General features: G+C 36.7%; 2 protein-coding genes across 2 annotated transcripts; both read right to left on the reverse strand.

The window, feature by feature from the left end:
- Nucleotides 1-580: 580 nt before the first annotated feature.
- On the reverse strand, nt 581-5,819 carry LOC110745591 (uncharacterized). The gene is made up of 8 exons (XM_088247235.1): nt 5,598-5,819; nt 4,843-4,949; nt 4,029-4,072; nt 3,825-3,916; nt 3,421-3,529; nt 2,224-2,237; nt 1,469-1,570; nt 581-781 (listed from the first exon to the last, which is right to left on the reverse strand). The coding sequence occupies exons 1-8, from the start codon at nt 5,643-5,645 to the stop codon at nt 665-667; spliced, it is 633 nt and encodes a 210-aa protein (XP_088103361.1). The 5' UTR covers nt 5,646-5,819; the 3' UTR covers nt 581-664.
- A 5,961-nt stretch (nt 5,820-11,780) lies between these two features.
- LOC110747074 (uncharacterized) lies at nt 11,781-15,004 on the reverse strand. Its single transcript, XM_088253740.1, has 2 exons — nt 14,855-15,004; nt 11,781-14,260 (listed from the first exon to the last, which is right to left on the reverse strand). The coding sequence occupies exon 2, from the start codon at nt 14,213-14,215 to the stop codon at nt 11,972-11,974; it is 2,244 nt and encodes a 747-aa protein (XP_088109866.1). The 5' UTR covers nt 14,216-14,260; nt 14,855-15,004; the 3' UTR covers nt 11,781-11,971.
- Between the last annotated feature and the right edge of the window lie 956 nt (nt 15,005-15,960).

A 15,960-nucleotide genomic window follows, 5' to 3' on the forward strand; every position in this document is an offset into this window, starting at 1 on the left:
AAATTTGGACATGTTATAGTCGACATTCGTGAAGATCGTTATAAGACGCAAACTTTCATTCAAATCTATGAAAATAACGATCAATGTTCCTTCCTATAAGAAGAAAAACTCCATCAAAGAATTCCCAACTTAGGAGAAAAAGAAAAAGGGTAGGATATGCTGAGGTTGTGAACTTCCTCCCACATGGGAAATCGGACTTTTCCGAACTCCAACAATTTTGGTCATTGGAATTTGGATGTGGTAGATCAAATTTACCCACCTTGAATAAATTTGTGCCAAATCCATAACCAACAGACGTTTTCCGTTAAGTTCGCTACTTGTCTTGATGTAAATAAATCTCAAAACTCATCAACCTCCTCGCCTTTTATTTTGGCTCAACACTTTTGGTTGTACATAGCAAATTTGTGGGTTTTTCAATATACGCACGAGCATTTCATTTTAACGTTGAATATTATGTCTTTCTAAACAGACATACAAGTATTAAGACACTAAATTGGCAAATCAAATGCAAGGTGCTCTATCATTCTCTGTTTTTTCATTTTCTTTTTCCGGTCTGATCCCCTTAGCAGTTTAGGCATGATTATGTAATAACTTTTCTTGAGATTTAAACAAAGTATGTACAAAAATTGAAGAATGGAAAAGGAAAATATACATATCGTCTCGTTCACTTGGGAAGATGAATGACAGCATCAAAGCTGAAATCTTCACCTGGTTCAAAAGCTACTTCAAGATCTTCAAAGCTTTGCTCCACTCTCAAGTCCTTTCTAACGTTTAAACCTTCCTGCACCAATTAAAAAGTAAAAACAATACAACCTCAGGGCTTATCGAGATCCATTTTATTGGAGGAAAAACAAAAACATGCGGATCACGTACATGCCTTGAGAATAAAAGAATGAGATGAACAAATTTCCAAGGAAAAGCATTTTGAGACGCTTATGAAGAATACTTTCATACATTTATAAATAAGAAAACGTCAACCTTTTCATACAAAGGTACCTTCTTTCAACTAAGGTAACTAACTACTCAAAAACTATGATGCCCATCAAACAAAGGAAATAGGGATCGTCACTGAAATATGGTGCACCAAATTTCAATCCGATAAATTACTTATGAAGTGAGGTTTTAGCAAGTAAAACAAGTAATGGATTATATAAAAATTTATAAACAAAGTGTCAAAACTATAGTTTCGCAGTTATTTTGAAAGAGCACACTTTGTGGTGCAACTATTACCGGAAGATTCACCTCTATGCATACTAAATATGATGTCATGCACTGGTCAAATTGCAAAGACGTTTGGAGGTTCAGTTAGGCTGATAGTAATAGATCTTTGATACAAAGAAGAGGACAAATTTAGTAAACAATAATCATTTTAAACAAGTATGCTTATTCATAGTTAACCTAACAACAATATGCAAGCATGAAGCATGTACAAGGTAAAAAAATATAAATCAGAATACCAAACAACTACCTTCTCTACATATTCAGCTATCGCAGAATTGATCACTTTCTTGATTACTTGCTTATAAACTTTAGAAGGTCCAAGGACTTCCAGCAAAATGTCTCTAGGTATCTGATAGACAGAAAATAAGACAAATTAAAAAAAATGTTTCTGCGTTCACAATTAACAAGATACAGAATTTATTGTGTGCCAGTGTACTCTCTCTCTCTCTCTCTCTGAAGGGAGCCAGTAGCTTTTGTGTAGGTGTGTAATCAACAAAAACAAAATTAAGTTGCTGATGCTTATGAAATGGTCACATCCGCAGAGGGGAGACAACAGTCAGAGTTACATTTGCAGGGTTAATAACTTCCAAACAAAGAAAAGCATGTCTGGGATGGACAAGGTTAAAAACAAGTTCTTTTGGCAGACCAATTGGCCTTGATAGCGTAAGGAACTCATCTATGCATGTATTTGCATGTATGATATGTGGTAAATCCACCCAGCATGCTGAGGTTTTGCAGCTAAAGCCCTGAGAACATGGCTCAAGATAAGAAAATGAGATTGTATATGAAGACGCATATACACAATTTACGGAAGTAAGATAGAAATTGCAGGCGGTGTTCCTCCCTAGAAAAATCTCAAAGCCCTTTTAGCTAGGAGGTGCAAGCAATCATGTGGCAGAAAAAAACTTTAGTTACGCTTGAAGTAACATTTTCCATTTAGATATTAATCATATCCAACTCAGCATATCAACTGCATAACCATGCTTAGAGTTAAAAACTTACATTGGGTGTTTTCCCTGGTAATTGAGATTTGATTTGTCAGCGACATACAGCCAGGGGAAGAAATGAAGAAAAAGAAGTTAGGAATGTGTAGAAGAAACAACATACACAAGAGGTAATTCAGTCTAGAAGTCAAATTAGTTAGCTGTACTAAAGCAAAGCAACAAGGAAGAACCTAGAAACTTTATTGTTGCTCTTCTTTTGTCTTGTTATATCTCGTTTCTGAGTTCAGTGTTTCTACAGCAGTTCTATTATATAAATTGATATCAAATTCGATAGAAAATCATGTCTTTGGTAATTCATTGCAAGAAGCTTCATTACAAAGTGCTTCCTAATTTCAAAGTTACAACACAACAAAACATTTGTTCTCAATCTGATATTGTAATTTCCATACATACCTTTTAATATATGTGCTAAATTTTCATCTTACTGCTAATAGAAGGATTACATAAATGATCCCCGGAAAATCAACTTTATCATTGAGGGTGGCAACTTGAGTAAGAAATTAATAGAATGGTTGAGGACTGGAAGGGGTCAGCAGTGTATTATAATTTTAATCCATAGAAGATGTTTATGAAATTTTTTATTTACAAATTTATAAATAAACCCAATCCTAGACATGTATTTATAAAAAAACCCAAATACTATTTAAACATAGAAACACACTCAAAATCAACCCCAAAATCAACAATTGTATATTTTTTGGGTGTGTTTATAAATGGGTTTTGAGTGTGTGTAATGATGGGTTTTGGGTGTGTTTATAAAGTGTTTTGGGTGTTGGGTTTTTTTATAATTTCAGCCCCCATTTTGGGTGTTTTAGTGAAACTCCCTTTTTTATTTGGTAACTATTATACCAGTTACACCCCTACCCTCACAAGATTGAACTACCGTCACATGTTTGTTAACAGACAGAATGGAAATGTACGGCAGCGAGAGCAAAGATCCAACATCCTCATCGCCTATGGAAATTTGTTACAACAGAGCATGCACTCAATATATGCAGAGTCAAACTCTGAACTGGAGGCAAATACAGATCTCATTAGGTTATGCAGAGATATTATTATTATCCATACTACCAAACCATAGCATATACCAGTCTAAAATATGATGAAAGCCACTCAATTGACTATGATGTCATCTGAAGAATGAAGATGACCAAAAAGTAATCTATTTGAACATAATAGACTTTTAAAATCTTACCTCCTTTCACTCTTCGAAATCCAGGTATTGGTTGGGCTGCAGTAACCATTTTGTCAAAAACTTCGTCAAAAATTGCTCGAGTTTTAGCACCAGATACCTCTACGTTTATCTGATGAAAAAAAGTGTGAATGTATGTGGTCAAAATTTATAATAGTATAAAAAAATTGCAACCATCTACCATAGAATTTTGTTTATCATCAAACAAGAAGAGAGAGCAAAGGTCATCATGATCACTGTTTATGCCATTAAATATCTTTGCATTATCATACTTTTCACTTCGACAGTCCACTGCAGAATGTAATTTTTTTTAAAGGGCACTGCAGAATGTCATGTTCTTACCAACCTTCCAGAAAATATTAAATATAAAAGCTTCCCAAAAGATTTTTGTTGTTTTTAAAACATACCTTTAGTTCACCGGCATCACTGGTACCTGAAGTAGTAACTGTAACAGGAACATCTTCAAACTGAGAAGAAGATACTCCAATGTCTTCTGTGCCTATGTTTAATAAAACCAAGAGTTTACAAAATACTTAGCAATTGAATAAGAAAGTAATAGCACTGGTTTGATTAGAAGTTAGAACTTGACAGAAAATACTTAACAACTGCACCTGATAACACAGCACAAATTGCAGGAATATACTTATTACTTTCCCTGTAAAATGAAATTGAAATTCAAAAAATCAAATATGGAATCAAGATCAATCAAGTTCACTCATTTATAAAACACTGTTACTCTTAGTCTGCCCCTAGAACTTAATCAAGCAAAAGAGATAGAAAGTACCCAGAAAAGCAACAAAAAAAAAAAAAAACAGAGCACAATGATTATAACAGCATATTATGTTAAACAAAAATCCTAAGAAACTATACTATATGTCAGAGGCCCCTCCTTGTGCCCTTTCCATATTAATATTAAAGAATATGGGTAAACAGCAATTAGCCATTAGTTTTAAATTACCCACCTTCTCTCTCCACTGTTCTGCAAATTGAAATAACTACCTTCTCACTTCGCACATGCATAGCATGTGACTTGATATTACTAAAGATGGATAGATTAGGGTGAAACAAAGCAGCTAGAACTGAAAGATTAGTTAAGTCAATAGTAATCATACCAAAAGTAGGTTAACTCTTAACAATCAGAAGAATGCAAGGGTATATATATGGCAATTTAACTCTCCATTATTGAACAAGAATCTCGAAAGAAAATGATGGCCCATTGATACTAAACCGAGTCTACTCAAGTGAAATAAAACGAAATGAGTCTATCACATTTTACATTTTTGTTGAAAATATATAAATAAACTAGACAGGGATCTCCAATTGTTCTAACATTGCACTACAACATTGGTGAATACATGCAAACTGTGATGAGCATTCAGATTTGCACGCAAAACTAAAGGGGTAAATAGTGAATATATTGATTACCTTCTGCAAAGTGCTAGAGCAGAATACGTGATTTGATGGGAGGATTTTGTTCTCCTGCAAGTAAGGCTTGGAATAGAGGCACTGATCCTCCGATTGTTTCTAATTATCTGTACAAAACTTAGGTCAGTTCAAGGCTCCATTTGTTTTGTTGGATAACATTTTCAGGGTAAAAAGTGACTTATAATTCTCCGGGTGTTCATTCCAAAATGTATATACTTACTCTCAGTTCCAGCAATCAAATGGGTTACTCTAGTAAACTATGAAACCACTAATAAAAATCAGAAGAGAAATGGTACAAGACATGAAGAAAGACCCAAGAAAAAGGTTTGGTAAAGCTAAAATTTGCTGTAGAGCAGAGCAACAACCTTTTTTCTTTTCCTTTTAACATCACTGACAGAAACAACAAATACACATTATTACACAAATACTTGGCTTTTGGGTTCAATAGGATCTGAACAGGATTACACCCAAGAACAGAATTCTAAGGAAATCCAAACAACATACAATTAACACATCCAGAAAACCATGACCAAAAAAAGTAAAAAACAACCCACACACAAAAGCACACAGACAATTTCATAGTTCATGGGAACCAGAGTTACAAAAACAAAAAACAAAAAACCCACCAGCCAAAAGTTAGGTACTGATGATATCTGAATTTTTCTTGTGCAATATTGAATCGACAATGTAATATATAAATTATATGTAGAACAAGAAAGAAAAAAAAAACAGAGGACGGGTTAGGGTTAGGTTACCTTAGGATTTAAACCCGAGAAGGGGGAACAATTAACGGCTATTTCCATTATCTTCTTCGGTTCGAGATAGACGCCCAGCAGCCGAAGCACGAAACGAGAAAAGGAACCTGAGTCTCTGCAGTGCGGGAGACGATCTGCTGTCTCCAAGTTTACTGTCCGTGTGTGTTCCCTATCTAACTGTTTGCCACTTGTGCACTCACTTAACTCCAACAATAACACTGTTAAGTCCCGATAAAATAAAAAATAAATAAAAATTAAAGATAAAACAAAACAACAACAGCAGCCTTCAAACTTCAGTGTTAAGAGCACTTCCACCCATTTGTTATGGTAAAGAATAAGGTCAAGTCAAGGGCAAGACAGGAGCTGTTACTATTCACATGAATAGTTGCAGCCTTTGCAAAAGGATTGATGTGTTTCCACTTAAACAATTAATTTGGAGAATATTTTCAAATAAGATTTTCAGTTGCCATGTGTCAATATTTATTATAAAATTTATATCTCATAATTCGAATGAATTTTTCAAATATAAAATTCACCTCTCAAATTTCAGATAAAATTTTCGAATAAGATTTTCAGTTGTCACTTGTCGATTTTTATTATAAAATACAAATCTCAAATTTCAGATAAGATTTTCACCCTCTAAAATCGTGCAACGTGTCATCTCTATCTTCTAAATCCCTCTATAAAGCCAAAGGCTCAACTCATACCTCTCACACCATATCCTCTCTATCCTTTCATTTCTAAGATTTTAGATTTCATAATCCACTCTCAATGTCGAACATGAGGAGATGCTTTGAGAGGCAAAAGCGAGAAATTAAAGAAAGAAGGCGAAGGCGAGCTGAAGAAGAAAGGGAGGAGGAAGAAGATGATGAAGTTGCAATGGCAGTGGGTATGCTCGATCTATCAAGGCAAGGCCGCTACTGTGGTTCACAAGTCAGCCGTGGCCTGAATGTGGACAAACATAGGCATTCTCGGGATAAGAATCTTTTAGAAAATTACTTTATCCCAAATTCATTATACTCTACTGTCGATTTTTGAGGGCGATATAGAATGCAGCCACATTTGTTCAATAAAGTCATGCATGATGTTTGCAATTATGATGCATACTTCGTTCAGAAGTGTGATGCTACTGGGGTTTTGGGGCTTCTTCAGGAGCAAAAGCTTACAGCTTCTTTACGGATGCTGGCACTTGGTGCATCTGCAAACTAGGTGGATGAGATTGCTAGGATGGGGAAGTCCACTATCCTAGAGAGCTTGGTTCAGATTCTGTGATGCAATCAAAACTCTCTACACGAGGGATTACCTCCGCAAACCTACGCCTAGGGACCTCCAAAGGCTTCTACAAAAAGCAGAAGCTCAAGGTTTCCCATGTATGATTGGAAGCATCAACTGTATGCACTGGCAATGGAAAAATTGCCCAACTGCCTGGAAAAGAGATTATGGGAGTAAGAAAGGGCAAAAAAGTATTATTCTAGAAGTCGTTGCTTAATTCTATACATGGGTTTTGCTTGCCTTTTTTGGAGTTGAAGAATCTCAAAATGACCTCAACGTGCTCGGTCAATTCCCGGTGTTCAACGATGTGTTAATGTTTTCATCACCTCCATTGCCCTTTTGAATTGAGGAACTGTGGTTGCCTTGGCAACTGCCCATAAGGCATCCTTCAACATTTTCCCCTTGTACATGGTGTTGAAGTTAGCCACTGCTTCAAAAGCTTCCAACAAACCTTTTTGCTTATGACTTGTGAAAGTGAACCCAAAGTGGTTCTCCAAAATCATATCCAGGATTCTTTATTTTCTACATTTACTTGTGCATATGCAATAATCCAGGTCATATTATTGACATCCAAACTAATAGCTGATAGTAATTACCCTCTGTAAGGATTCTTCAAATGACACCCATCCAATTCTATAAGTGGTCTGCATCCTGCCTTGAATCTCTTCTTCACTGCACCCAAACAAATGTACATTCTTTGGAACACTGGTTGTTGTAACTCTTCATTGAGATCACACTTGATTTGCACTGTTGTTCCAGGTTTGTCTTTCTCAATTCTGCTACATAATCCCACAACCTAGCATATTGTTCTTTAATTATACCTTTAAGTAGTTTCTGGGCTTTATTGTTTGCCCTCATCGACTTTATATTGGAGATCCCACTTTTGATAATTTTTTATGTTGTTGCCTTGAGAGAAACCACAGGAATTGTGTGGTTTGTCTTCACCTCATCCATAAATGTTTTAGCCAGCCAAGAAGACTTCACTCCTTTATTTTCCCAAACCCCACTACAAGTATGCGTTGGATAGAGTCTCTTCACTTGTAGTGTGTCTTCATGCTGCATCTTGGAGGCATAAATCTCAAATGGGCAGCTCTCTGCAGCGCAAATTGCCTTATCCTAAACTTCTTAGACTTCATCCAACAAACTTCCCATCCTTCTTTGATTGAAGTGATCGTCAAAGCATTTCTGAAACTAATACTATTTGGAAATTTCATCCTTGAACTCTATATCCTCCATGTCTGTTGCACATTAAATTCTGAGAATGCATGTTCGGTGTTATCTTCATCAGAGTCATGAGGAAGTGTAAGCTTCAATTGTTCGGAATCAATGACAGCAAACGTGTCTTCATTATCTTCAAAACCATCCATATTCGCCAATTCAGGCTTTGCACATGGTTCTTGACTGGTCCAGCCCATTCACCATCTATATCAACCTCAGCCTGAAAACAAAGATCATCTTCATTATCATCAATTCCATACTCATCATCCACAAAATCAGAGTCGCTCTCATCATCATCCTCTGAAGAAGTATCATGAGTAGGCTGTTGTTGAATTCATGCTTTCTTATTCCTAAAAGATCTTCTTAATGCCATATTTTCCTTCCCTTTGGAACCACGTGGCTAAACTTCTTTCATGACTTCACCTTTTCCATCCTTGTCATTGGAACGACTTTCTTTTCTTGTGGTTGTCTCCACCTCGTTTTCATCATCATCATCTAAAGACTCAATGAACACACAAGATATTGACTTAGAATGTACTTTATGCCTTCCATCATACATCACTAGTGCTTTATCATAGTCTGGAAGCTCTTCAATGACTACTCCAGATGTTGTGAAATTCTCAGTCAAGTCAAACACTTGGTAAGCATAACCAAAATCCATGCTAGACCCATGCTAGCTATATCAAACATCATCTTCTTACATGTCCCGATGATTTAGATATAAGTTAATCTCCCTCAGCTCAGGAACTAGATCACACATTTCCATAACTTGTGAATCACAGTGTATCTGTTTCATAACACTATTAGCATGACCACGATACCAATAATCAATTATGCTTACGTGTCCCAGATAAACCACCATGCATTCAATTTCTGTCAATGAGATTTTGTCCTTGTCCGCGTAATCAAAATAAGTATCATTGCCACCTACATACATAGTACTTATGCAGCAGTCTTCCACCACGGTGCATTCGAATCGAAAATAAGCATGGATCCCCTGCATGTAAAAGTCTCAAAACTTGTCATCAATAGTCCAAGGAAAAAGTGCCAAAAATTGTCATCAATTGCATAGTGGAGTAGGACCACGCAAAAACTCCAAAGTAACACTTTTACAACATTTATACATATATTCCAATAGAGACATAACATAGTTTCAATTTTCATTATTAAATTCCTACTTAGAGCCATAACCACATTTACCAAGCCTTAATATATCATCCACTAACACAAAGCACAATAATACATATATAAGTCACTGAGACACTCCTCATTTTTTCGAACAAACTCAACTATTCCAACAGACAAACCCATATCCCCAAATTTTCGAACAGACTAAATCCTTATCCCTAAATTTTGAAACAGACTAGACCCTTATCCCCAAATTTTCAAACATACTAACCCTTATCCCCAAATATTTGAACAGATAAACCCTAATCCCCCAAATATTCGAACATAGAAACCCTAATCCCAAAATTATAAACATAAAACCCAGAAATTCGAACGTCAAAGCCGTAAATAAAAGTCTACTAATGTACCATAATGTGGTTCGTCATCTCCATGTTCTCGTACCTCCCAACTCACCATCGCCTTGCAAGTGAGGTGGAAGAGGTTGTTCTCAGATGGGTGATGATGAGTTTGTTCTCAGATGCAAAGTCGCTCAACTTCAGTGAAGAAACGAGAAGAAGAAATTTGGGTTCAATATGCAAAGTCGCTCAATTTTTAGCTCAAAATATCCTTTTTGCATTTTCAATATTGATTAATTAATTTTTTGTTAATTTTGATTTTTAATTTTTTTAAATTTCAGCCCAATTAAATGCATCCATGTGTCTTATTTTTTTTTCACAGAGGAGTTTGGGCAGGAATACAAAAAATGGTCGAAAATGCCCCTCCATTGACATCGAAAGCATCGTACTCATGGGACCCACATATGACACGCAAGCAATTAACAGAGAAATTGACAGTGAAGTTAACGCCGGGACTCAATTGAAACAAATCGGAAAGATGAGGGTATGAAATCTTTAAAATTGAGAGTAGAGGGACTAAGATGCCTTAACAGTAAGAGTTCATGGTACTAAATTGAAATTAACCATAATGAAAAAAAAACCTAAAAAGTAAACTTCGATATATCAGTCCAATTTGAACCGGACCGATTGTGTTATTTTACTTATTTATTTATATACAAACAAGGGCGAACGCACAACAGGACAATTGGGGTCAAGCAACATTATGGATGCTAGAAAAAATGGATGTGAGGTCCTCAAGCGACCCTAAGATGCACACAAGTTGCTCGACGGAAGGCATGCGCCATCCCCCCTCTTTTACTCGACTCCACCCAAAACCCTACCCAAATTAGGCTCAAACTCTCCTCTCTCAAACCTTAAGCCCCAACCCATCAACCCCCACCACCACTCCGTCGGCGCTAACAGCACCTCTTGTCGCTGCTTTCCTGAATATGAAGTGAATCTAATATAATTTTTATTATAATGAAATTGATAGAAATGTTTAGTGATTTTTTATGGATTATAATTGATTGATATTTATAAATTAATTGATTGATATTTGAATTGGATTAGAGTTTATAATTGATTGATATTGTTATGGTGTGTTTTTTATATTGATATTGTTATGTTGATGATGCGGTTGGAAATTATTAGTAGTGGGTTTTTGATATTTTCATATTAAACTTAATTAATATCCAAATCACATTCTTAAACCCAAGTAGTATCTAGATCCTTGAGCCCAATTAATACCGAAAGTTACTTTTTGCCAGACGAGTGCTCTTTCTTCCTACAGCATCAAGCGGAGTAAGTGGCACTATGTGGGTGTTTTTGGGTGTACAGTTTGTCAAAAAATATCGTTCCATCTTCAACGGTTCACTTTCTGTATTCTTGGATTTTCATTATTTGACATATATTGCCTCGTATGATATTTCGGTCTCATATATCTGACATTGTTGTTAAAAGAATTTTTAACCCAAGTAAAGCATTCAAAGCAGCTAGGTTCTGAAATTCCTCAGGCGGAGGCTTGAGTTTGGTCTACGTCTGTCACAATGATAGCCATTGAAGAGACACATTGAAGTACAAAGTATATTTTGTTGGAGAACAATCAGGATAAAACCAAATAACATAACAAAAACAATACGAAATATATTCTATATAAATAATCAAATCAATACATCAGTAGAATGAAATACAAAATATTGACTTGGATAGATGATAGAGTCCTACAAAGTTGCAGTGTCCTTTATGCAGTATTTCTCCTTTACCCTTGTGTTTGTAGTTCGATAGGAGTCTGCCTAGGATTAAACTATCACAAATCAAAGCCTAGCCACTGTGGCTTTGATTTCTGCAGAACAACGATATGCTTTCTCTAAGAAAGTGTTTATGTGTGGAGAATGATAATGCAATTTGGGGGTTCTACAAATTCTTAATGTTTTCATTACTTTTTAATGTTCCCAAGCACACGAGGAAATATTTGCTCTTTAACATTTTGGAAGGCAACCACTACCCAGTCCCCAAGATACTTTTTATTTTTTGGTGAACAATCCCCGTGATACTTTGACGAAGCCAAGAGATAAAGATTTAGTCCATAAGCCTCTAGTTCCCATAAAATCTTTTCCGAGAACCAAACGAGGCCTTAACGGAAGAAAAAAAAAACAATAATTCCACAAAGAGTGTCGATAAAGTCTAAAGATTACAAACTGACACAACACATACACTAGTGAAGAAAGGGAGAAAAAGAAAAAGAGAAAAAAAAAAAAAGAAAAAAAAAAGAGGAGTACACTGCAAGAAAGTATGCAAACAAATGTCCAGTCCAGCATGATAAAAAGGACTTATATGGTAAGATTGTTTGGAATCCACCATTTCTTAATTCCACACATCCATTTACTTTTCCACAATGAGTTTTGCTCTTGCATGGCCTTCGTTTATTTGGAACTGCTCCCCGATGCCAAAATGAGCCATCAATAACCAAACAAAAGTGACAAGCTCTCCACCTTTACCCAGCAATTGGGCATGGTTATTTGCTCTACAATGACTTGCACTATATGAGAGCAATTCCACCCACACTTTACTGATGAGTTCCCATTTATTTAAATTATTTTCCTCCATTTTGGCCAACTCTTTGGCCAGAATGCATGCGTCAAACAATACGGACTTGCTCCTGTCCCCTTTGACATCAATAGGTTGAACGTCTGTATTTACGTCAAGGAGCCCTTTACAGACCTTTTTTTTTTCTCCCACCCCTGATTCCAGTTCACTTCTGCTAAAGAATTTCTTTGCTTCTGCACAAGTGTCGCGGAATCTTGTTTGTCCAATTCCTGCTACAGAAGACATCATAGTAGGCTGCATCACTAAGAGATACAACATATAATCAGACAGAGTCTTACTAAATCCACGGTGATCACGATTATCACGGTGACTACCGTCACCAACATCATTGCTCTTCTCATAGCACAAGTCAGTAGCAATGTGCCACAATAGAATGCTCTGGTCATACTCAACATCAACAACATAAGATAGCAACTTACTGATCACCTTATTATGTTTATCCTTATCACCATCCTGGACAACCAAATTACTATCCTGCACAACCCTGTCCTCGAGAACCCAGTCGCCTCGGGCTGAACCTATTTTCTTGGCAGTTTCAGGATCATCTGCAAGCAAGGACTTACCTCTTAACTCATCAAAGATGAATTTCCATAACTCTGCAGTGAGTGGCTTGCTGGACCTATATTTGATCTTATCGCGGCGATCCTTGAGGCCAAAATATTCAAGGAATTTGATGTAGAAACTGCCACATCGGTCAAAAATTGTTGGGGAGACTTTTTCACGTTCCTTGCGGGAAAAGTCTATCAAGTTGAACATGGAGACAGATCCATACCACCTCCAAAATAGGATTTTCTTAGTCCACATCAAACACTTTGTTATTTTTGAACTGTTTTCTTGGCCGCCATTTGTTGTTTCTGTAGACAAGGATGATCTCTTCAAATTGAGGTACTTTTCAAAAATATTATTGGCTATAAAACATTTCTGCCGAGACTTATTTAAAGCAGCAACAGTCCAATCAGAGAATATAAGCATGAAAACAGCTATTAGATCCAGGCCTATGGCACCAAAAAGCAAGGTATAGGTGACTCCAACATCAAATGAATGTAAACCCTCTTTCTCCAATTTATAGAAGAAAACAAGGGCTACGAAAATTGCACTGATGGAAATCGCCCGGAAAATGTATCCTAGCTTAGAATGCACCACGGCAGCCTTGGTGAAGAGAGCTTCATACAAAAAGTTGAGCTCGACCGCTATTAATTTAAAAGCTTCTTCTGGCTTTCTGTCATGGAAAAAATCACGGCTCTCTTGGCGTTCTTGAAAGCTGAAAATGAGATCGACAATTAGACCCTTGAAGATTTGAAAGAAGTGATAAGCATGTCTCACAACTGCAATATCACTCTGCAGCTCGTTTTCTTCAATCATGTAAGTCTTGGTCCTAAATTCTTTGCTGCGTTCTGCTGTGAGTTCAATGTGAGTTGGAAGTTCAGCCTCTTTTTTTGAGGAGTATTCTTCCATGAGCTTCGCATAATTCGGTCCAGGGTCAGGTGTTTTAATCATGGCTTCCTTGAAATTGTCCAAGCTGGCACCATACAAACCTCGTGTTCGTTCGGCATACTTGATGATTCCAGCAAGAAACAGAAGGCATGTTGGGAGCCATAGCTTGTTTTTGGGGAATGATTCACTGAGAACATAAAGCGTAGCTATGACCTGGAATATGAGGCCAAGTAAGTGCCTTTTCCAGAGGGTGTTGTCTTCAAGGGCAAACGCAGTAATGGTGTCTGGACCGCCAAGGTGTAGCAAAAGAAAGGGAGCCCAAAATGCCAGAAGATCACGAGCATAGTCGGAGCCAGGATTGTTGCCTTGGCGGTTTGAGATTAATCCAATTGCAAAGTTAGCGGCCCAGTCAGCCAGCAAGTATGATGTCCAGACGATGAAGATTATCCATATGTTGGGCGTTCGCTTTCTGAAGGGTGCACAAAGAATTAAAATGGTCTGCAACGAGAGGCTGAAGAGGATGAAGAACCTGAGGTTCCACTTTTCCCATAGCTTCTTGATGACGGTAGGAATGAGGTTAAACATATCCTCTATCTGGCTCCCTTTCCCTTACCTCTTTCTCGAAAACCTCTACAAAGAGCAAATTTAAAGTTACTTCTTACAAATTTATATTATTATATATGGCAATATTTGTCAATCATCATCACATGCATGCAAAACGTCAATTGAATTCCTATCTCGTCAAACTTTTTATTTTAATTATATAAGTGATATTTTAAATTAATCTAATTTATAGAAAGATGAGTGTAAGGAAGCAAGCTCACTGCAATCTTAATAAAAATGTTTATAACCCGTATTATAACCTAGATCCTACGACAACCATTTCGTTTCATTTTTTCAGTTTTTGTTTTCTTATTTTAATGTAGGACCTCAGTTTTTAGTACAAATTCTACGTCATTTCTCATTATCATCAAATTATTTTAAATGTTGTACAAAACGAAAAAGTTATCTTCATTTATTGGTCAAGAAATTGAGTGAAGTTACTTATTAATAACTTCTTTTAAATGAGGTTCACAAAGAACCTCATTTAAACTAAACAAAATAAACTATTAGACCCTCTTCAAAAGTTCCAATCTTGTCCTTCATTTTCATTATATAGAGAAGTGAGGCTCTTGAAGATCAAAACGCAGAAAATGAAGATAAAAAAGAAGGATCGAGAAAAACCTGATAGGTTGGAAAGTTACTTCACCTATGAAACTGAAATGATACCCGGGGAAGAAGCACGCACATAACAATTTTCACAACATGGTGACAGTCGAGCTTCATAAATGTAATTCGAATTGGAAGACCTCAACTATATATATTATATATATATAGTGGTTGCATTATAAGATCACCCACTAGATCTGGGAAGCCAGGGATACTTTTACTTTACCTATCAAAAGCCAAGAAGCAGCTCGTCACCTCCTCAGTCCTTTAGCCGAGACAATTTCACATGGGGGTCTGTGCGAAAAAGAAGAGAAGAATGCATGTTGGCATCAGCGGCTTTTGGAATTGAATGGATACTGTTTTCATCAATGCAGTGCCTTGGTTGAATATTTTGGTCATGGGCCCATATGGTCAAAAAGGGCAAGTTGAGAAAAGAATTTGTCTCGGCCACATGAAAGTTCAAAGTGGCATGCCATATTTGCATGGTTCCTTTAGTGGCCCACGATAAGTTTGATGTCGGGATAAAAAGCAAGAGAAAGGACATCTTTGTGTCATGACTAGCGTGGAAGCAAAATATCTATGAATTTGATTTTAATCAAATTCCAAATTAAATCAATCTCTTTAAATTGGGAAAGAATAATTCTTTTTTATCTGTGGAATTATTCTTCCGAAACCTTAGCCTCTGAAGCTCCTATAAATACATGGCTACATCAAGGGTTGAGGTAACTCTAAACTTCTGTCTAAACTTCCGTCTGAAACTCTGCAGAAATCCCCTCTCACAAACCCTTTCTCTCTCACACACAAGGCTCCGGCTACCTGGTTCCTCGAGAGAGAAATCTTCCTACTCTTTGTTAGCTATTGTTTTTCCTACAAACATTCGACCTAACTTAGGCATCGGAGGGCCTTTGGCCAACACTCCTGGGTGTGGTCTTTTCTCTCCATATTGTTTTGCAGAGAGAACAAGAAGTGAAGAGGAAGAAGGGATCTTCAGACAAATTCTTTGGGGACGAAAATCGCTCCCACAAATTGATGCTTTTATTGAGATCGCAAAATAATACTCAAAGTGTGCTCCAAATCCATTTTCCTCACTTTGTTCCGATCAACCATGGTTGATACAAGGA

The sequence above is a fragment of the Prunus avium genome, chromosome 1, assembly GCF_965620075.1.
Source record: "Prunus avium chromosome 1, drPruAviu1.hap1.1, whole genome shotgun sequence".
NCBI lineage: Eukaryota > Viridiplantae > Streptophyta > Magnoliopsida > Rosales > Rosaceae > Prunus > Prunus avium.

Excerpts from the sequence above, each read along its gene's own strand:
- LOC110745591 (XM_088247235.1), bottom strand. The coding sequence starts at position 5,645 with ATGGAAATAGCCGTTAATTGTTCCCCCTTCTCGGGTTTAAATCCTAAG. Across the intron at positions 4,073-4,842 it reads GCTCTAGCACTTTGCAGAAG|GGAAAGTAATAAGTATATTC; the intron begins GTAATCAATATA and ends TTCATTTTACAG. Across the intron at positions 782-1,468 it reads TAGCTGAATATGTAGAGAAG|GAAGGTTTAAACGTTAGAAA; the intron begins GTAGTTGTTTGG and ends TAATTGGTGCAG.
- LOC110747074 (XM_088253740.1), bottom strand. The coding sequence starts at position 14,215 with ATGTTTAACCTCATTCCTACCGTCATCAAGAAGCTATGGGAAAAGTGG.